At 44.4% G+C, this 22266-nt stretch overlaps 1 protein-coding gene across 8 annotated transcripts; it reads right to left on the reverse strand.

Annotated features, from left to right (window-relative positions):
- Nucleotides 1-768: 768 nt before the first annotated feature.
- Nucleotides 769-22203, reverse strand: POP1 (POP1 homolog, ribonuclease P/MRP subunit). 8 transcript variants are annotated; one of them, XM_048507433.1, is made up of 16 exons: nt 22090-22203; nt 20389-20535; nt 18741-18812; nt 16378-16553; nt 14876-15124; nt 13172-13259; nt 12862-13049; nt 11308-11552; nt 11094-11187; nt 9607-9718; nt 8695-8811; nt 7343-7458; nt 6681-6872; nt 5029-5183; nt 4329-4664; nt 769-2349 (listed from the first exon to the last, which is right to left on the reverse strand). In XM_048507433.1, exons 2-16 carry the CDS (start codon nt 20531-20533, stop codon nt 1701-1703), a joined length of 2934 nt encoding a protein of 977 aa, XP_048363390.1. In that variant the 5' UTR covers nt 20534-20535; nt 22090-22203; the 3' UTR covers nt 769-1700. The 8 variants fall into 8 exon arrangements, with proteins under 8 accessions (XP_048363390.1, XP_048363392.1, XP_048363395.1 ...); XM_048507435.1 differs by lacking the exon at nt 22090-22203 and adding an exon at nt 21907-22010; XM_048507438.1 differs by lacking the exon at nt 22090-22203 and adding an exon at nt 21929-21998.
- Nucleotides 22204-22266: the final 63 nt, after the last annotated feature.

Consider the following 22266-nt stretch of genomic DNA (forward strand, 5'->3'; position numbering starts at 1 on the left):
TTCTGCCAATTTCTCCTCAGAAATGCTTGTGTGTGCCCATAAGATTTCGGCCAATTTCTCCTCAGAAATGCTTGTGTGTGCGCCCATAAGATTTCGGCCAATTTCTCCTCAGAAATGCTTGTGTGTGCGCCCATAAGATTTCGGCCAATTTCTCCTCAGAAATGCTTGTGTGTGCGCCCATAAGTTTTCGGCCAATTTCTCCTCAGAAATGCTTGTGTGTGCGCCCATAAGGTTTCTCCTCAATCTTCAGCCCCCTGGTCTGCACCCAAAAGACACAGAACCATTAGAAGCAGTTTTTCACGGTGTGGGGTGGAGGGTTCCAGTCAGATTACTAGACCCATCTGACTGTTCATATGACTTTTATTTAATTATAAGACAGCATCTTTAAATCTGTTTTCTTCCTTGCCCTACAGTATACTTCTCGACGTGACAAAAAAAAGGTGAGTTGGAAAATAACTTCACAGAAATAGCCATGTTGGTCTGCAGAAGAGCTAAATTCAAGTCCAGAAGTACCTTAGAGTCCAACAAGGTTTCCAGCATAACTTCTGAGAGCTGAAGCTCCCTTCGCCAGATGCAAGTACAAGCTGTTGACTCTTAAGCATGATCAAAAAGGTCACTCAGAATCTGAGACTGGCAATTCATTTCCTCGGGGCAGGAGACAATAACCTCAATCCCAGACATGCCTTGTTGGTTACTACTTAACGTGCCACAGCAGGCAGTAGGTGTCTTCCTCAAACACATCTTTAGAAGGATTAAAAAACACATTAATTTTATACTGTGAGGAAGTTTATTGCTTTCTGAAACTATATGCAGGTGCTTATTGATTGGAACAGTGTACACCCATGTAAAAAAGTCATAATTTCACATTCCCATCACAACATACTGTATGATTTAAAAAGGCAAATCGTCCAGCTTTTACCAACAACGCTGAAGACTCGTCTCCAAAGCAGAAAACAATGCAGGCTACATTCAGAAGAGTGAAGGCCAGCCCTCATTACAATTGGCTTTTAACAGCTTTTAACCACAGAGCATCCCACTCTTACAGCAAGTTCAGACAAAATGCACTGTTTCTGAACAGAAAGGGGGAAATGCATGAAAGTGGGTATCGTTTTGTACGTAGCTCGGTCACAAAAAGCAGCAGATTCAAACAGCCCATTTGCTGTACACAGGGGCTCAAACTAGTTTGCCTCATCGATACACAGCAGTGAGAAAAAGCTAATTTTTATGTGTCTGGTTTCAGCTGCACAAGAAAAGGAGAGCAGTTCCTTCACCAAGGCAAAACATTTGTCAATTAAAATGAAAGTTTGTCACAAAAAAATTGGCTGCGTGTTTTTGTTGTAAGAATGCACATAAAAATTCTAAGCAACATGGCTTTTACACTGATGTCACATGGTACAGACAAATTTTCAGTTTACTGTCAAGTCTATTTCAAACTGCATATGGACAAAAGTGAGATATACTTGGGGGGAAGCGTTGCATCTAGGTCAGGGGTCTGCAACCTGTGGGTCTCCAGATGTTCATAGACTACAAATCCCATCAGCACCTGCCAGCATGTCCAATTGGCCATGCTGGCAGGGGCTGATGGGAATTGTAGTCCATGAACATCTGGAGAGCCACAGGTTGCAGACGCCTGGTCTAGGTGAAGAAGCCATATGTTTTCACAGAACAGACTCCTTGGTAGCAGAGAGTTCCAAGCAAAGTTAAACTTCAACAGTAAGTCTAGCAAATCTATACTGAAGTGAGGATGGATTTCTTAACAAAACAAGCCCTTTTTGTTCTTCTGGCTGATCCAGCAACATCTGCAGTAGTCCTGTCAGACTGACAAATCCTAGAGCCTCTCCACAGCCAAAGGCCAACGAGAAATCCCCCTGAGTGACAAACCCCAAGAGAATTCTGGAACAGTGGGATGTTACATCTGGCAGCGAGTCAGGCCATAAACCCAGAGTTAGATCTTCTTGCTTGGTTACATGCAAGGCACTTGATGTGCTAACTTGGGCTGCCTGCCCAGTCTTCTCCCTCTTTTTCATCTCCTTTTGCTTTAAAACCTTTTTCTTGAAGACATCACTATGTTTAGGTTCCTGAGGGCCGCAGAAGTTTTGATCTTTACTGAGCTGAAGCAGATCTTCTTTTGAAGGGATGCAGACCATGGTGTGCAATTCAGGGCTACCTTTTTTAAGAAGGGTCAAGCAGACCCAGATCAGTGCCCTAGGAAAGCACCGAACAACAGGCAAGACGGCTTCTTCAGACAATTCCTGTTGATCCAACTTGGATGCACGGCGCCTGATTCTCCGAGTTTTCACATGCACAGGCTGACACCAGGCTGATACCTGCCGTAATGTTTTCCTGTTCCTATTGAAAGGATATCACATGTTAGCTTGTCCTGTAATGCACTGTGCATCCATATTCTATTGCTGAATTTGCCAAGGATGAGTGTATGCACACAAAATAAAAACCAGCAGGATTGTGCAGATCTCATTTAGGGCTTAAGTAAAACAACACACTCCACAGGCGAACAGAAAACAGAAGCATTGTCTGTTGAAGTATGTGGGGTGAGAGAGAGAGTTCGTGTTGAGTGGACCAGTGGAGTGACTTGGAAGGATGGCAGTTAAGATAATCACAGTTGGCTTGCACCCTGAACGAAATCACTTATTTGCAGGGGGAGGGAGGGAAGAAGAAAGTTATGAAAAGCAACTATATATATTTCTACCTGTCAACAAAATCAACATTATCTGTTGTGTAACACAGATTGTATAACATTCCCAGGCCTGCTTAAGCAGTAAGCATTCAGTAGAAAGAAATATGGCTGGACCCAGGCTAAGATGATAGAGGGTTATGACACTAAGCAAACCTTCTGCCTTTCTTGTCCTCCCTTTCCTCTTCTTCTCTTCGATTTCCTGAGTTCTGCCACTCTTCTTCTTTTATCAGGGAAGCTCCTCCCTCTCCTCACATGGCCTCACCCCTGCTTTTCTTTTTTCCTTTGCCTTTTCCTATTCCTCACAGGCACATGGGGTGTGGCTGCCTAGGCTGACAGGCCACAGTTCAGCAATCGAGCCCAATCCAGTGGGTGTATTATTGAGGCTGGCTACTTGCTTGGCCTGCTCCTTTCCAGAGCATACCTGCCATGCCACTCTGGTGTCTGCCAGCATGGCCCTTCTACCTGCTGGAGGAGCTGCAAGTCCTGCATGGAGCTGCCACAAACACCATTCAGCAGTATCAGAAGAATTCATTTAAAGAGCAGTTGCTTTTCTTTACTGGCCCTAATACTGAAACAAAGGGAGCTTTTGAGAGCCATGGAGTTATGAGAAGTTTGGAAGAAGTTACATTAGGGCTAGAAGTTAGTTTTTGGTTTGATGATGACAACATGGGTTATCCTATATGTATATACTAGAATGCTTCTGTCACAACATTAACAAAACTGCAAGAGAAACTGTGAAGAGCTTAGAACCAGGTTTTGTGGCAGCATTAATTGGATAATATGGTCATAAAATACAAAACCCCAAAGGCTGAAAAACAAGCCAGGCTCCTAAATTTTGGAGCTTGCTCTGCGAGTCAAAGGGAACACAAGGTCAGGCTCAAGAGGATACTGTCCCTCAGGGCTCACTTCTATCCCAAGGCAACACAGGCTAGTCTCCATGAACAATTCTTGGGGGCCAGAAGTATATTTCTCCCATGTATGTATCGGAGGTATTTATGTACAGTGGAACCTCGGTTTTCACCGGTAATCCATTCGGTGATGCTCAGCGAAAACCAAAACTGGCGAAAACCGAGGCTACACCATTTACGCATGTGCTACACAAACAGCACACCAAATTTGCGCAAAAAGTGTACATTTACGCAAATTGCATAGACAAAAACCGAGGTGCCAGAGAAAACCAAAGGCAAAAAATGGCCAGGGGGGACCGGCAAAAACAGAAAACAACAATATCCAAAGGCAACGATAACTGAGGTTCCACTGTGCTGCTTTTCTCCTCAATGGAGATCCAAAACTGTTTACAGCATTATTCTCTCTTCCTCCACATTATCCTCACAGCAGTTCAGTAAGTAAGATTCGACTGTGGCTGTGGCTGGCCCAAGATAACCAGCAAGCTTCCACAGTGGAGTGGAGTTTTGAATCCAGGACATTTAGATCCTAGGATCATAGTAGGCCACAGCAAGCCTTCCACAGGATTCGCTAGTTCTGCATCATCCCCTGCCAGCAGTGTTCTGGCAGGGGATGATGGGAACTGTAGTCCATAACATCTGGAGGGCCGCGAGTTTGACACCTGTGTCCTAGACCTTCCACTACACCATGTTGGCCAATAGAACAATTAGGGATTTATTCCACATACCTGAGGACACAAAAGGCATCGTTTGAAGAAGCTTCATCTTTCTTACATAGATCTGTCATGTCAGTCACATCTTCTGTCTGCATGCTGCTTTGGAAGGAGGCATCCATTTCCTTCCTTAACTGGCCTGTTACGGAAGACTCTGGTACAAACACTCTGGGGCCACAAGAAGCATCCTTCTCGGCAGCCATGTCCTCAACATCTAGGACGGACGAGTTCTCATCTTCCTGACCAGCTTCATTCCGAACCTTCCAATCCAGTGTCAGCTGCTCCCAGGGACAGAAAAATGGTGCCAGGGTCCCATGTTTAATGTAATTTGGTCTTTTCGCAGGAGGATGCCTGTGACAAAAGAATAACATCTCCTGTTTAGAAGCAGTGACAGAATATTCCTGTGCAAATAGATGTTCTTACAAACTTTTATTTGAGCTAAGATTTTTTAAAATTGGAATTTCCCCCTAATGATTAGCTGAGAAAAGAAGAACTTTGTCTTAACATATTGCATTTGCATTTAAAGTGTGTTTGGGGCCGCTGCAGAAAGTGTTATTACAGTTAAAATGTATCTATACTTACAATCAGTTTGTAAGATGCTTTAAATGTAGAAGTTACTTACTAGCTGCATTTATATGGTTTAACACGACCAGGTCATCTACAGATCAAAAAGGAGCCTTTTGAAAGATCAAAACAATTCATTTCAGACATTTACCTCTTAAATTTGTCAAGAAGATACCTCTCTTCTTCTCTGGCAAACTGGACACCCGCAGGACAGTCTGGGTAATCATTGGGAGCATGAGGAGTTCTCTTATACAGAGAATGTTTCAGACTCTCCTGCAAGCCACCCACTCGGGCACCTCGATAGATCTACAAGGCAATAGCATTCAATCATCTCAGACACTTCTGAACGAGAGGACATACTGAAAGGACGAGAGGACTTCTGAAAGATTTCCACTGTTTCAACTACTCTCCCTCCCTTTCCGTTATGAAGCAGAGGTTTTAAACTAGTGCAAAAAGAAACATTCTTAGTTGAAGACTTTCAGCCTAGTACAAGAGACTCAAAGAGGCTTACAAACTCCTTTCCCTTCCCCCGTCACAACAAACACCCTGTGAGGAAGGTGGGGCTGAGAGAGCTACGAAGAGCTGTGACTAGCCCAAGGTCACCCAGCTGGCATGTGTTGGAGTGTACAGGCTAAACTGAATTCCCCAGATAAGCCTCCACAGCTCAGGCGGCAGAGCGGAGAAAAGGGTAAACATTCAGATAAGGCCATGTTCCTAAAGACAGAGCTTTCAGGAGATCTAAGGGGAAAATCAGGAATTTCACAAGAATACATTACACCACTGTTCACTATAATATTCCTAGAGACACATGGTTATATTAGAAGATATTCTCCATTCACAATGTGCAACTTTTGCTCTCTGTTTTTGTATTATTAGTTCCAAACACAGCAATTTATTCCCTTACAGGGTACCTGTAGAATTTCTGCATCACAATACACACTCCAGCACCTACCATCATGCAAGCACAGGCCATGTCATGCAGAAGACCTTTGACTAGAATTTATGTTTTTGCAAGATAAATGAACTTCCATGTTAAAACATTAGGCTTTTCTTTATATCCTTATAGAACCCAGTCAACTCAGAATTATCAGAGAGGCAGCTTTAGACACAGGGTAGGAGAAGCTTCAGAGGCCAACATGCTTATAAAACACATCGAATTTTTATGATTTTTAAAAGAATTAATAGATATTTAAAAAGAATGTTTTGAGTAATTTACACAAAACAACTAAGATCATTTGGAGTAAGGAAGCTGGGATAAATGTATCCAAGTCAAGCCTAACTGAACTGTTCCCTGTCCTAGCAGGTGATAAAATACAGTCATTCACTTAAGCTCAACTTCATTGTTGCACCTGCCATGACCCCACAGAGATATCTTCACAGCTTTTGCCTCCAACTTGCCATTATTTCATTTATTTATCATATCTACTCAGTATCTGGTTACTCTAGTTTATATAGCTTAGATCTTGCAATCCCACCCAGATCTCAGTCAATCAGTGAGGGCAGACCTACATTTCAGTTCTCAAAACCACCTTTGAGTTGCATTTCTCCAGCCCAGCAAGACATTCGGTCTTGATGTCTCTTTCCTTTGTGTGGAACTGAGCAGAACTGTTTCCTTCCCCCCCTAAAACCAACCTTATTAAGTGTAACAAGAACCAAATGAGGAAATTGGTGGAAATTGTTCCATTCCTTCACAGGACTAATCTAGTCATGGTAACCGGTATTGTAAGCAAATAAAAAAATCAAACACACATCAAAGCAATTAATGTCAATTTCCCCCTGTATTTCAAACTGAAGATCACTTACAAGAGGAAGCCAGAAAGCCATGCCCCAACCTTTGGGCAGCAAAATATCCCAGCCACTTCCCCAACCTGGTCGATCTTCTCCAGCTATTTTTCCAGGCTGCTGAATCAGAAGTATAGGAATCTTGGATTCTTGTGGGCCCAAGTCAAGATATGATCCGGGTACCAAGAGTTTACTTCTCAAACTATTTAGGTTCTGAGATGATAAAAGCAGACAAGACACTCTAAAATCAAGAACGTTTTTTTCAAAGGAGGTAAAACTCAAAACAATACCACTTAGATTTACATGCAAGTTTATTTTTCCCTCAAGGTAAACTGGAATCTGAGAACCATAGGAGTTCTTTGTAAAAAGTGAGGGCAAGCCCCTCCCACATCCATCTGAACAACATGAAAACAAAGTCCTCTCAGTTTTCTAGGAAAAAAGGAGCAGGGCCTTTGCCTCACACGAATGGGACAGAACCAGCTCACAGTTACCTGCAATAAACTAGCTTCCTAACTGCCACACAGCAATAGCCTTAAAGCACGTTGATTCTGTGACCAGCCTCAGCCTCCATGGCACCATCTTGCGATGGCGTCTACTCAAAATTCACAGGCTCAACAACGCTGTAGATTTACATACATTAATATTTACCTTCTTCATAGCTATTGATGATGTTAAGAAGTTACCTGTTCTGGCATTTTATTTTCTGTGACACTGTTACAAACGTTCCGGTCCCAGAGAAAACTCTGCGCGCACTCTGCAGAGACACCTCCTAAGGTCAACTGTCTAATTTTCTCACCATCTAAGAAAACAAAGAACCAAACAATAAACAAAGGGAGAAAGCACAACAGCAAACTACGGAAAGGTTATGAAACACTCTTAATCTTGTCCGTTTCCAGATTGTAGCCTGAAAGCGCCTATTGGTAGACTTCTCTTAGAAGAGTAGCAGACACTGTTCTTGATGCGAACGGTCTTAGGATTTTCAATAAAGGGTCATTCAATTTAGGAAGCAGTCAACTGCTAAGAAGAACCTTTGAAACAGGGATTAAACACACTTTTATTGTGTAACACCCAACAATATCACAAATGGAAGTTGCCAGGTATTGAGAAGCAGAGAGGTCTCTCACAAGGCAAAGTGGCAAGGACGGCAGAACTGCCCTTGATTGAAAAGGCAAGGAAGGACCAAGGCACACAGCCAAAGCAGGTGCACTTTACCCAACCTTCAGTTCCTGGCGCCAGTTAACAGGATCTCAAGCCACAGAGCAAGGAAAGGTATTCTGCAAAAGAAACTGGAGAATTGTTTCTGGTCAGAAGAGGGATAGCTGGCCTTGATGGGACAATTCTCCAATTTGGTTACATTCTCAAGGAAGCAGCAGAGATCTAGACCTTAAATGGGAGAAAAGCCAAAGGGTTTTCAGATAGATAAAGTTCTGCAAATTGGTTTTTTTTTTGCCCTTTACTAAAGAGAGGCATTTGCATGCAGAAAAAAAATGGTTAGAAATGAAATCATGACCTTGTGAACTTATCAGATTGGCAAACAAGGTTGATGTCACTGAATAATGAAATTCCTGGCTCTTAAAATAATTACAGAAAAGGTACCTGAAGCTGAATAAGAATAATAGGCACATTTCACAGGCATGGAACTTTGAGCATTTCCCTAGTTCACCATGGAATTTATGTTCTCTAGTAGGCAGACATAAGCACACCTAAGCACACCTTTACAGGACTTAACAGAAGCTGAATGTTTATCTCAGGTTACAGCACCTGTTGGCCTCGCCAGGATTCGAACCTGGATCATCTGTATAGCTTAACAGAGGCTTCCACTGAGCACAAGACCATTTCGGTGCCATACCTTTCTCACAGCTGCTAACTGCCATATAATCCTCATTCATCATGCATGCCTCGACCTAGCAACTTTATTACCTGGAACATTTCACAGTCATTAAGAGGACAGTGACAATTCAAGTTATTTTTGGTATTTTAATGCATGAACACTCTTTAATATGGTGGGTTAGTTATGTTTCAGAGGACACTTTACCTTGATATTTTTCTGGATTTGGCATGGCTTTTGACCTCTTTTTCGGCAAATTCACTCGCGGATCCCCAACAGTCAAACCCAATACAGTACCTGACGGAATGTCTGAGGAACTTAACCCTTAAAAACACACACAAGAAAGGGATGCACCCTTAAACAGTTTCACCAATAAATATCAGTACACAGAAACATGCTAGACTGCTGCTGCACAGTTCACATTTGGTTTACAAATGGGCAAGCAGCATCCACGCAAGAATGTATTCAATTACACCGTAACCAGGAACCTCAATTAACTGTCTTTGGTTATGTGTTTAAAAGAGAAAATGTAAACCCTGAAGGGAGATATAGGAACGTTTCCCAGTCTGGTATTCAACCGACTCTATCCCCTTCAGACTTTCGGTATTTCAGGACAAAGGGATGCTCCTAACCACATTCTGAAATAGAACAGACCTCCACTCCTTCCCACTGAAGATGCCCACTTTGCTTCCTGTCCTTTTCTTGGGATTCACTGCCCCACCCCGCACGGCAATGATTACACCAGACAGGATCCAACCCCATGTACAGTTTGCCAAAAGCAAAACTTAACACCCTGCCTTTAGATTTCCCCAGCTGAAAATCAAAGTCCTATGGATCTCCAAATGGCAATGAATTACACAACTTCTTTAAAAGATACCTATCTTTGTGAAAGCATTTTATATTCTCATTCTTTTTATGAGTGGCTATCTGTACCCCTTGAAAACTGCAAAAGTAACATTTTGTTTGAATGCTACTTTATTACACCTGGATAAACATTCCCTAAGAAGCCACATTCGAAGCCAAATAAATGCTGATTACCCTTTGATGAACTGCGGAATTAAGAATCCATGAGTGAAATCCTCACTAGATAGAAGGGGAAGGAGCATGAGCAATATTTACCTTGCAAAAGATCAAAGATGGCTTCTTGACGATGATGAAGAGCCACCTGATCAGGATTTCTGCAATTTTCTGCCCACCAACTGTTAATTTCAGAATCTGTAGTATCCAGGTCCTAGGAAGACAGCGAATCCATATGAGACAGGGAGAAAAATAAAAGTTGGCTCCTGTAAAGCATTTCTGCCCATACAAAGTCTTTCACTGGAGGTAGAGGCTTCATACTGTTGTCTAGCTACCCTTCAATGCCTGTATCATGTAGTATTTCACCAGAACTAGGGAAGTGGTTCTCAACCTTTCTAATGCCGTGACTCTTTAATACAGTTCCTCATGTTGCGGTGACCCCCAACCCTAACATTTAACCATTTTACAGATGGAGAACACTGATGCAGACAGTCTTAGACAACCCCTGTGAAAGGGCCGTTCGACCCCCAAAGGGGTTGCGACCCATAGGTTGAGAACCACTGGACTAGGGCCTTCCAATCCTTAACATTGCCTAGAAAGCACTCACAAGTAGCTGGTGAGAAGACAGTATTGGGCCTCTCTCTCTTCCATTGACTTTGCACATGATCCAACCCTTAGCCTGCTGAATAGCTTGTTGTGTCACATTTGTAATTCTCGCATAGGGCATCAGGATCTACACTAGAGCTGGTTAGAGCATAACTTTAAAAAAAATCAATATCAAACTAACAAGTACTGGACAAGGTTTTTCATAAGTATCTCAATCCAAACACGAGCTGACACACTAGGTCGGATCCAGAGATGCATCAGTGGAAAGTTCTCATAGATTTTCCTTCCCACCCCAAGAAGCTGGGAAAGGGAAGGGGATAAAGTCGCACTTCCTGCCTCTTTGATCAACAAAGCTCTTTTTGTGGAACAAGAAGGCAGTGATGTTGCTCGCCCCACATCTCCCTCCTCACTGCAGTCCACCAAACCACAGGGCCATGAGTCCTCACAGGTCGCAGGGCCTTGCAAATAAAGTTCCCCAGAAGTGTAAAGAACTGCAAAGAGTAAGGGATTCAAAATCCCTGTACTGGATACAACACCAATATCCATGCAGCTGCTACACTTAGAACATGCTTCTAGTGTGCTGGACGAGAGAGCTAGACTATCGGTCTGCCAGATCATATACAGGAGTGCCAAAGACTCTGGGCTCCAAGCACCATTTGTGGAACTTCTGCTACCCAGTGGCCACACAAGGTATACACACAATATTCCCACAAAATCCCGATTTCATTTATTTCTAGAACTGGATTGTACTTTAATCCTTTTAAGACTCCATTCTTAAGCAAACCTTTACAATGTGAAAGCCCAGCAGATTTTATTAGCCATTCAGAGCACAAAATGCTCCATGGACATTTCTGAAAGGTTCTGCACTCTTGTATAAACACAAGTAACTAGTTTTACTGTTTCACATGGCTCTGGCATCTATCAGCATAACTATTCTAGCATTTGGGGCTGTGAACAAACATGCCAGCAATGGATTTTCTTACAGTATGGATGGCAGCAGCTTTGAGTGCCTCTGTAAGGACACAGGTTGAGAGAGGACCAACCAGTCTATATCGGAGGATCTCCATGGTCAAGTCACTGGAAGAAATAAGAGTTATACAGCAAAAAATGAATCCTGTAGTCATCAGACAGTTCAAGGACAGCGCAAAAGACCTTACAGTGCTTAAGTATGTAAATGCTACTACTTTTAAGAAATACCTGATCACTATCCCAGTAGTTTGAGATATCCAGCAATATGGCTGACAGGGGTCTCTGGTTCCATCACCAATAATTTTTTTCACAGGGACAACCATTTCTTCATCTTTCCTCTTTCTTTTTTTGCCAGTTTCTTCAGCTACATCAGTTTTGTTTTCTTCTTGGGGCAACGTCAGAGCAGGTTTGGGGTTACACAGTTCCAAGGGCTCAGTACAACGGCAGAGTGTTTTCAGCTCAGCCAGAATGTCCTAAGTGAGAGAGATTGAGAGGAAAGTTCAAATTTGATGAGGTCATCTTCTCAATAGATTAAGGGACATGGTACTACTTGTGGAAAGACTGAAGACTGCAGGAAAAGAGGAAAAGAGGAAGACCCAACATGGATTGGACTGTATAAAGGAAGTCACAGCCCTCCAGTTTGCAAGGCCTGCGGAAGGCTTTTAACGCGAGGACATCTTGCAGGACATTGATTCATAGGGTTGACATGAGTTGAAAGAACCTGACAGCACTTAGCACAACACACATTACTTGTGGAGTGGGCCTACAGATTGACTTTGAAGGTATGTACGCTTAATATCTTGCAGCCTCCTGACCGCATGGCTATTAGACAGAGGCGTAGCTGGGTCAAACTGCACCCGGTGTGCATTCTAATTTTCCGCCCCCATGGCCACCCCCTCATGGTGCCCCCCCTTCCCACACTTACCTTAGTTCCTTTCCTTTTTCAGAACTTTTTCAGGCTGTAAAAGGCCTGTTCTCAGTAAAAACGGCCTGATGGGAACTATACTTCCCAGGAGACCTTGTGAACCCCAAGGTCTCCTGGGAACTGTAGTCCCTCAGGCCGTTTTTACTGCAAACAGGCCTTTTGCAGCCTGAAAAAGTTCTGAAAAAGAAACTAAGGTGAGTGTGGGAAGCGGGGTGGGGGGGTGCCGCAGGGGGGAAAGGGGGAGGGGCCTGGGGGTGATTTTCCGCACCCCCCAGGCGTGCGCCTGGTTCACAGCGCACCCCCCACCCCCTTGAAGCTTCGCGACTGCTACTAGATCACACGGGTCCCATGATCCTGGTAATAAGCTTTCTGTAGGGCCAGAATAGATTGCTGGGAAGAGGGAAATGTGGGAAAAAGATGTGACCATCAGCACCTTCCACTGATGGAATCCAAATTCCACACAATTTCAGCAGTACAATCCAAGATGAAAAATGTCAGCTCATGTTCATCCTCTTTGGATACTTTCCCCCACCCCCTCAAGATAACACCTGTGCACTGGACTGCCCATGACATCTGTCCCTGGGAGGTACTCCAGACAGAGGCTTGCTTCTCATGTCATCACACATTATATAATGTGCATGGCAGAAGAGGAAGATGTGTGAACACACATACAAACCCTGTTCTTCTACCACAGGAAGCAAAGTGACTGCCAGGGAAATTTGGGAACTGGCCCCAAGTTTCTGCTGCAGAAGGAAAGGCTGCTGACATTTGCCAGAAGGTGACTGCACTTTTCAGTACTTCCTGCAACATAAGCATTTCACAGGTTTTAAGGGAAAACAAAGCAGCAAGGCTTATACCTCCTTAAAGGTCGGATGTGTCCATATCCACAACTGACGGACAGCAGAATCACTGTTGGATGCATTTCTGGCCTTCCAAAGAAATGTAACCGGACCAAGAGTGCCTTCAGGGTACTGATCTTTTCGGTACAAAGTGAGAGCGCCCTGGCGCCTCCCAGCTAAGCAAGGAATAGCTGCAAATGTTGGCCCTGAGGAGGAACATGTTAAAAAAAGGCAGATGCTGTTTACCTTCCAAGGTCACCCTACAAGCTCCCATCAAGGTAGGGGATGGGCTCAGAGCCTCCTGACCCAGCATTTTTCAAAATATTACCTGTATCTACATTGCACATTCGAGCAAGGGCTGTTAGGAGTGCTTCCTCTTTTCCTACCAACTCCAGGCAACAGTAGTATGATAAATCCTGACAGAAAGAAAAGCTATTAAAATTAAATCTGGCATGAGCAGTAAGATAAGGCTAGATTTTTTAAAATAGAGTCAGTTTTCCAGCAGTAGTTAGAGTTCAAGGTGAAGGAAAAGAGATTCCACCTAAACATCAGGTAAAACTTCCTGAGAGTAAGGGCTGTTCGACAGTGGAATGCACTACCTCAGAGCGTGGTGAAGTCTCCTCCTTTGGAGATTTCGAAAAGAGGCTGGATGGCCATCTGTCAGGAGTGCTTTGATTGTGTGTTCCTGCATTGCAGGGGGTTGGACTTGATGGCCTTCGTGGTCTCTTCCAACTCTATGATTCTCATAACTAAACCTTACACTTTAGAGAAATGAGCCACATGTTCAACCCAGTGAACTGAAATAGATGGCGACTGAACACATCAAGCAACATTCTACTGAGTGAGACCCTTGCGCCTCCCTTGAGGTCAATACTGTCCAATGTGACTCACAGTAGTTCTCAAGAATCTCAGGCGGAGTCGTTCACATCCAATATTTTTAGCTAGACTAAACCTGGAAGTTTTAGGATGCAAATCAGATGCTACAGCACCTAGAAACTGCTCCTTGCCTCCTTCAGCAGTGGCTGGAATATGTCTTTTCAAATAAAAAAGGATCTGCTGTTAACAAAAGGCATAAGATGGAGTCAGGCCAAGCTGCCTAGCTAGAGAGTTCTGATAATCCTGCACCACAATCACAAAGATGCTGTTATTGTGCCCTTGCAGATCTGTGTCAAAATCCAGGATGTGTTGTAGTTTCATCAACTTTACCTTTACGATATAAGGAAGTCTGTGGTAGGGAAAAGGAAAAGGTGCTTTTGGTGAAGGTTAAAAAAACCCAGCACTGTGAATTCATCCTGTAAGCTAAACAGAAGTGCTAATCAATCCTAGGTTGAAACCCTGTACTATTGTAAGAACTGCATTTAGCTACAAACATACAAGGCCAAAAAGTCTTCATTATTAATGGTTAGCAACCAGAGCCAACAGACATGGGGGGGAAAGAACAGGACCGCGTCTCACCGTATTGTCCTGCTAGGTCCTGCCACACGTCGGAGGGAAATCTGTTGGAGGTTCCTGACCCACGGGATATCCAGCTGGCCACTAGAAGGGCCAGGGCTTTTATGACCCTGGCCCCTAACTGGTGGAATAAGCTCTCGAGTGAGATCAGGGCCCTGTGGGACCTAAACTCTTTCCGTAGGGCTTGTAAGATGGAGCTTTTCCACCAGGCATTTCCATCTGGCCAGCTGGCCTAACCTGACTGTTATTCTCTTTGGCCTTCCATGGGCACAGCAGGGAGGGAGGGAAGTCCCCATCTGAGCTCATTCTATTGGTTCTATGTATCTGAACTGTTTTTATGACTGTTTTATTGTTTGCTGCCCTGAGCCCTGTTGAAGAGAGCAGGATATAAATAGAGAAATAAAATAAATAAATAAAATATAAAACTGGTCAGAGGCAGCCAAGTCAGTCAGCTTCATCTTTCTTCCTCCTGGGATGGGATCTCAACTGCTCTACTAAAGAGGGCAACGAGTGATTTTAAGACCAACCAGTCACACATCCCCTCCTGCCCAGGTACAACATTCATAAACTTTCAGGGCACCTGAAGCAGGCAGTGGTTCGCCATGGCTCGGTAGCAGGCCCGATAGCACTTGGTTGTGGGCCTGTCTCCTAAGCAGTAACCCCATTTCTTCACCATGTGAAATCGTTTCGCATGCCAGATGTGTGTTTCCAGCCAGATGTTTTTCTTCTGTCTGCGATTGAACTCGGCCACCAAGTTTATATGACGTCGCCTGGCTTTACGACACTTGCTTTTTGGGAGTTCTTTTTTCTGATGTTCAGGTTTCTCTACCTGTATAGTTGGGGACATGGAGTAACTTTGTATTGCTGTCACAGGGACAGGACACCAGAATTATGTACAGCACAACCCCCACGTCAACTACCAAGTTTCTCGGCCTCCTCTGAAAGTGCCAGACTCCACAACTGAAAATAATTCTCTACTTTGTTTTGCAAAGGTACGTTTCACTGAACCTAATCCTCCTAGTACCCCAAATAACCTCAGCCGACTACCAAATTCTGATCTATCCTCCAATCAGTTGTCAGCAAACTGTCAATTAGCCACTTCACAAAAATATTTCTACCATTCTGCTTGATGAAACAACCCCTCCCCCAGCAGGTTTACAAGAAAGAAGGTCAAAGATATAAATTTTCTACCGAAGGAGCCCCCAAAATTCACCTGTCAATAGATTGGCTGACATGAAAGAATACAGAACAGAAGCAAGCTGCTAAGTGGGCAGAGACTGCATGCATGTGGGAAGAAAAAGTTGAACTGTGCTTCTTAGCCGGAGAGCCAGCATGGTATAGCAGTTAAGAGCAGGTGGACTCTAATCTGGAGAACCAGGTTTGTTTCCTCATCCCTCCACATGAGCGGCGGAGGCTTGTCTGGTGAACCAAATTTGTTTCCCCACTCCTACATTCCTGTTGGGCTGGTCACAGTTCTCTCAGAACTCTCTCAGACCCACCTACCTCACAAGGTGTCTGTTGTGGGGAAAAGAAGGGAGAGAAAAGCTAAGCATAAATCCAAACTCTTCTTCTCTTTTAGGTGCCAGAAGCCAGTGCAGTTCACAAAGCACATGGAATAAGGGAAAGAGGACACAAGGGCCAAAGCAGAGTATCTGGAGGAGTAATCACACATCCCCATCCTCCAGAACAAGGGAAGCAAAAGCCTGCCACTTGACCAGATGGTCAACAGCAATGTCAGTTTCAGTCCTGCACATGAAACGGCAAGCAAAGTACACAGAAATATCTCCCATAACCAGAGGAGTGGGGAGGGGGAGGGAATGGCACCGGGGCAACACCTGCTCCAGGCCCCCCCCCCCCGCTCCTACTTACCTGCTCCAGCGGTGGCCCAGCCAGGCTGCTCCTTTGACCAGCAGAGGCCCCACTGGCTGTAGGAGCAGCTGGGCAGGGCCAAGGGGAGGGGTGTGGGGGGCGATTCTCCACCCCCCCCCACGTGACCTGCTGGCGTGCGCCTGGGGGCATGTGACCCCCAATTTCCCCGTGAGTGCTCCGCCTCTGCCCATAACCCACAAGACAGAAAAACACCTCTGCTTTGGCAAGTTCACGGAGCCGCCTGGGCAGGCGCTTGATATTGTGGCTCATTGCCCGCCTTCTCATGTGCCTCGGCAGAGACTGAAACACTAAAGTGTTGGAAGACTTCTGCGCAGCTGCCTTCAGCATGGCCTTCATTTCAGCAGCACGAGCTCGAACAAAAGGAGAGACTGAAATTGAGAGGAAGAACTCCTTCAGAACGTGCAAGACGACAGATTATTCATTCAATTCATATGATATCCACTTACCTCACTGAGATTCAGGATGTATTGAAATATTAGAAAACAGGGCAACGGAGACCAGTGAAATACCAATAAAGAATGCAATATTTTAAAAAGCTGCCTAAAACTTTTCCTTGACTACAATTCCACCTGATGGGATTCTCCTCTGAAGAAATCAGTTCATAAAGCAGTGCGGCCAAGGCAATCGCAGCTAACTTCAAATCTCTTAATTAGGTAGAAGTGACTTACACTTTTTCCAGTTTTAAACAGTTCTATTTTTGTTACCTGCCTTGGGTCCCAGTTGCCTGGCAGATATCGCAACACAAACTGCAATGCTCAGCCAAAATTATTATCCTCCACTGGAAAAATAAAGCCTATCAAACACTTGAAGGAGCTTAATGTATGAATATAAAAAGCCGTGACAACTCTTAATAAGTTTTGGCTTCTTTCAAATTCTTTTTTTACCCTTCCTTCCCAGGAAAGTATAGGCTTGTAAATAACCACCTGCATGATTGCCTACACCCTACAGCCGTGGTGGCGAACCTTTGGCACTCCAGATGTTATGGACTACAATTCCCATCAGCCCCTGCCAGCATGGCCAATTGGCCATGCTGGAAGGGGCTGATGGGAATTGTAGTCCATAACATCTGGAGTGCCAAAAGTTCGCCACCACTGCCCTACAGCAAGAAAAGAACTGCTACCAGGAAACCAGACAAGGAAGCAGCAGCCCTCCAGATGTTCATGGACTACAATTCTCATCATCCCCTCCCAACATGAGCATTTTCTATACTGGCAAGGGCTGAAGGGAATTGTAGTTCATGAACATCTGGAGGGCCATGAGTTTGACACCTGTGCCTAAGTATAGGAACTTGTTCTTTGTTTTAACAGGCCTGACATCATTCTCACAGTTTGCTCAGGCAGAGCACTACAAGCTGTCTGCATCCTAGCACATTAGGTGGGCTTATATTATTAAAACCAGCCTAACGGTTATTTACATATGTAAATACATTTTCCCCCTGCCCTTTCCCAAGAAGCACGGGGCTCACTCTGCCTACACAGGTCTCTCCATTTCGCAGCAACCCAGTGAAGTCAGGCTCAGATAGAATGAGTGGCTCAAAGTCACCCAGTGAGTTTCATGGTAAGGGGAATTTGAACCTGGGTCTCCCTGAGTTTCGATCAAGTAGCAGTCTAACTGCTAATGGGTACACTAACTCATTTCAGTAGTCATGATTTTCAGCCATATCCAAGCAGCGAGGCAGGCAGCAGCGGCATAATGACCATGCTGCCCCTCCCAGAGAGACTTCCCGGTGGCTTGGGGAGGCTGTAAAACATCCCTGGCACAAATCAGCAAATGGCCAGCTCCTCTCCTGACCACACAGCTGATCCGCCCCCACTACACCAGCAGCAGAGGTGCAGGGTCACTGCTGCAGCATCCTAAGCCAAGTCCCACTGCCAGGGGAGGCTGATGGCAGCTGCACAGTAGCGGTTTCACCTCTCTGCCAGAGTAAGTGCCCCGGGTTGAATCTGCTGGCGCTAACCGCCTGCATACCCCATCCATCAGGCAATTTGCGCCCCCCCCCTCCCCCCGCTTTGGATGGGCTCTGTCAGAAAAGTAACTATGGTAATTCTAGGGGATCTCTAACAAAGAAAAACAATACAACAGATTCCATCTTTGCTTTCTACCAACTGGGAAGGGGAATTTTCATCGATTCTCCTCCCTCTCCTCCAAAAATCTTCCCACATATTACCCCACGCTGCTCCTGGGATCCCCCAAACATGGGGAGAGAGTTGTGAGCTTCAGCAGAAGAGGGAAGGCTGAACAGCTGATTTCTGCACACTGAGGTTTGGATCCAACTTCACATATAAACAGCAGACAACATCAAATTCCGCTGATAGGCTAAATGTTTCTGTAACAATTAACTATATCCTCTTTAAATCCCTCAGCATGAAGACAAGTTTGTATTTTTAACTTGCTACAGCTCTCAAGATTTACAGAGACATAACACATCAGCAGTCTTTCAAAACTGCATTACCACAAACATCTTAGTCTATTAGCCCCTGTAACCTCGTTTACAGTTTAACATTTAAATACATGGATCTCAAAGCAAGGATGAATATGCCTTCATGGATATTTACCTGTTAAATATTTAGGCATTCCATGGGAAACGCTTTGATGAGCAAACCCTCGTGAGGTTTCAGGACGCAATTCTATAAAGTCAATGAAATTTTTTTAGAGATGGAAGTAAAACAATGTTCTGATGTATCAGACTACCAGTACGTGCACACCATAATACATAAGCAACCCAAATGACGTCAGATGGAAATTACTTAGAACCATTTAACTAGGCATATAAGAAGTTCAAGCCCAACTGAATCTTACCTATAGCAATCTGGATTTTATAGGTGCATTTTATTGTAGGCTTGATGTTTTTATGGCACAGTGTGATTTTATTGTATTTTATTATACTGTGTTGGATTTTATTGTTACTGCTTTTATTACTAATGTTATATTATTATATTGTATTCTGTAAACTGATTCAATTATGACTATAGAAAGGCAGGGTATAAACATTTTAAATAAATAATAAAATAGCACTTCCCATTCCATATCTCTGTGATCACTTTTGCAATAGTGGAGATACCCTATAGGGTAAGGAACCTGCGGCTCTCCAGGGATCGGTTTCAGATAAAACTAGGAACAATTCCCATCAGCCTCTGTCAGCATGGCCAATTGGCCATGCTGGTAGGGGCTGATGGGAATTGTAGTTCCTGAACATCTGGAGAGCCGCAGGTTCCCTACCCCTGCCCTAGGGATTAACACCCCTATCCAAAGGGGGGGGGGGATCCGCTGATGGGAGTGGCATGTGGTTGTGCCAGTGGATTCCTCCTCCCTGAAGCACTTTCCCTGGCAGAGGAGCGATTTTGCTGGTGTGCAGCTGCTGTGGCTCTCCCTGGCACTGGGATCCTGCACTGGATGTTGCGCCAGTGTCCCGGGGTCCCTGCCGCTGGTGTAGCAGGGACGTGCTGTGGGAGGAGCCAACAGTAGTCGGCTCCCTCCCAGCCTTAGCCGGCAGCCTGGGCCGTGGATTTATGCCGCCAAAAAGGCAGCATAGGTCTATTCAGCCTATTGGGGGCTTCTTGGTGTTTGGGAAGCTTTTTTAAGAACATAAGAACATAAGAACAAGCCAGCTGGATCAGACCAAAGTCCATCTAGTCCAGCTCTCTGCTACTCGCAGTGGCCCACCAGGTGCCTTTGGGAGCTCACATGTAGGATGCTGTTCAAGGTTTCCCGGGCCACTGGGAAGCCTCCATGGGAATGGCAGGGTTGTGCCACAGAGTTTGGATGGCCCATGTGGTGTTATTGCTTAAAAAAATTAAAACATGAAAAGGTCTGTGGGATTCTCTTCAGAAGCAGAAAAACGGCCCCAATAACATGTCCTGAAAATACCTCATTCTGTCCCTCTCCACATTTTAAAAACATCTAGCCTTTTGTCAAACACTGTATGAAAGCTTACAGACTGAGTGAGTCATTTTGGTTACTCTTAATATACTATACAGATTTAGTGCTCAGACTTTTCTATTAAGTGCCTAATATTTTATTGGCGCCAAAGCTTTTACAATTTTATGTTAAGAATTGGGTTTTAATTGCCACAGGGCTGAATTTTATTGTATTATATTGTTTGTATGTGAGCTGCTGTGAACCCAGCTTTCAACTGGGGTAGGGCAGGATATAAGGCCAAAATAAAGTAATCTAATATTACGGCTAATAAATTATAATGACTACCTTGTTTCCTGCGCTGGTGAGTTCCTTCGCCTCCATTCTGACGCCATATCTCGCGGGGAGTAGGCCCACCATCAGAGGGAAAAGTCACACTGGTTGGCTGATTTTTCATTTTCCTGGCCTTCTTCTTTTCTTTTGCATTTGACATTTCTGCAATAAGATAACAAGGCTGTTACATAAAGGGGGATCTCAGTCCAGAAGAAAAGCTCTGAAAGCAGTTAATAAGATGTAGACACACACAAAACACACACACACAACAATTTACCATCATACAATAGGTGCACAGTCATTGTACAAATTGATGACACCTTTTAATTAATACAGAACTCAACATCTTTCTTTTGCATTTTTGCAGTGTCATCTCGAGCACTCTCACATTGCAGAGACTGAGTCAGCATCTACTCCTTACCTTGGCTGCAGTTCATTCCCTCCTGCAGCTGCAGTATCAGGAGATACTGTTCAAAGCTGCTGCTGGCTTTTAGGACCTCTAAAGGAAGCAGCGGCAAGAACAGTCAGGAGGTTTGAATTAACCCATGAGTACCCACAGCAAGAGAGGCCAGCCAAGGATGTTAGGGCATCCTTCCCACTGTAGCAGATTTCTGTAGTGTCCCTGAGGAACACTCATCAATACCCCTGATTATATAACAGAGTAACTGATCAGACACAGGGGTATTGATGAGTGTTCCTCAGGGACACTGCAGAAATCTGCTATATAACAGTGTTCTGGCATAAAGGGCAAAAAAACAAAGTTTTGGATTTCCCCAAATCATTTAGCAGTAGCCCCTGTCACTCTTGCTGAAAATCCATACCCTGAAATTTTTCTTCCATTAAACTTTGTACAATAATAAAAGAAGCATATCTCCTTTAACATCTGGTGTAGAACACGTGGTAACATTTGTTCCAAATAATTTCTCTGCATGCTTCAAACAGCAATAAACACCTTCTAATTACAGACCTAAAAGTAGTATTGTTAGCAACACAGAATCAGAATCTTTATTACGGTCATAAGACAATACAGTAGCAACACAGGTTTTGTTTTTTCATCTAAGCTAAATCATCATCAAAGCAACATTAAAGCTTACCCACTAACCACTCACGAGCACGTGGGACACTCCGTATGCAAGTGTAATGGAGGGGAATGCTACGCAGCTGCAGTTACTCTTATGTCAATAAAGCCCATCTTTCTCCCACCTCGGAGCTCTGGCCCTTTTGCGGAGGAGGGCGCTGACAAAGACGGAGAGTGCTCAGCTTCAGGAAAACTATAGTGTCACTAACCAGTGAAGATGTTTCGGAGTTGGTGGATGGAAGACAGTGGCTTAAAGATCTCGTGATAGTCTCTCTGATAATATTAGAACGTCACATTGAGATCCATTGTGTAATTATTATGTTAATACAGCTTGCGTACGATCTCTTTTCTCTTCTGCTCCTATCTTTTCTGAAGTATCTTTTTCTATATCTGTCAAATATACTATGCAAATTAATTGGAAAAAATGTTGTAAGGAAAATTGCAGCGACACGCACCCCTTCGCCCACCGCAACACACCAATTACCAACAGTCTACGACGTTTCAATGGGACGAGGGGGCGGCAAACAGTGTTTAGTGAATGAAAAGCCTCGAAAAGACCTTTCTCATACTCCCTCCCTCCCACCACCCCAGTCTCCCACTAGCTTAAGATACGTTTTTGTCTCTGCCCTCGAGCCTACCCGCAGCAGCTTGGCCGCCCCGTCACTTCCGCCAACAAACCTCGGTTGGCCACCAGCTCCGCTCCTTCCCTAAGCAAAAGTCTTCCCAACCAACCACGTTGGGTATACTTCCGCCAAGAGCCGCCGCACATGCGCACTCCCAACACCTGCAAGGGCTCCGCTCTTCCTCCCTGAGAA

Source organism: Sphaerodactylus townsendi, linkage group LG09 (assembly GCF_021028975.2).
Source record: "Sphaerodactylus townsendi isolate TG3544 linkage group LG09, MPM_Stown_v2.3, whole genome shotgun sequence".
Classification (NCBI taxonomy): domain Eukaryota; kingdom Metazoa; phylum Chordata; class Lepidosauria; order Squamata; family Sphaerodactylidae; genus Sphaerodactylus; species Sphaerodactylus townsendi.

What these genes read in the sequence shown, in the direction of transcription:
- POP1 (XM_048507432.1), bottom strand. Translation starts at nt 20,675, where the DNA reads ATGACTGTGCACCTATTGTATGATG. An exon ending in CACATCCGACCTTTAAGGAG is followed by an intron (nt 11,553 to 12,861) that starts GTATAAGCCTTG and finishes TCTCTCACTTAG; the next exon opens with GACATTCTGGCTGAGCTGAA. An exon ending in AAATCCAGAAAAATATCAAG is followed by an intron (nt 7,459 to 8,694) that starts GTAAAGTGTCCT and finishes TTGTTTTCTTAG; the next exon opens with ATGGTGAGAAAATTAGACAG.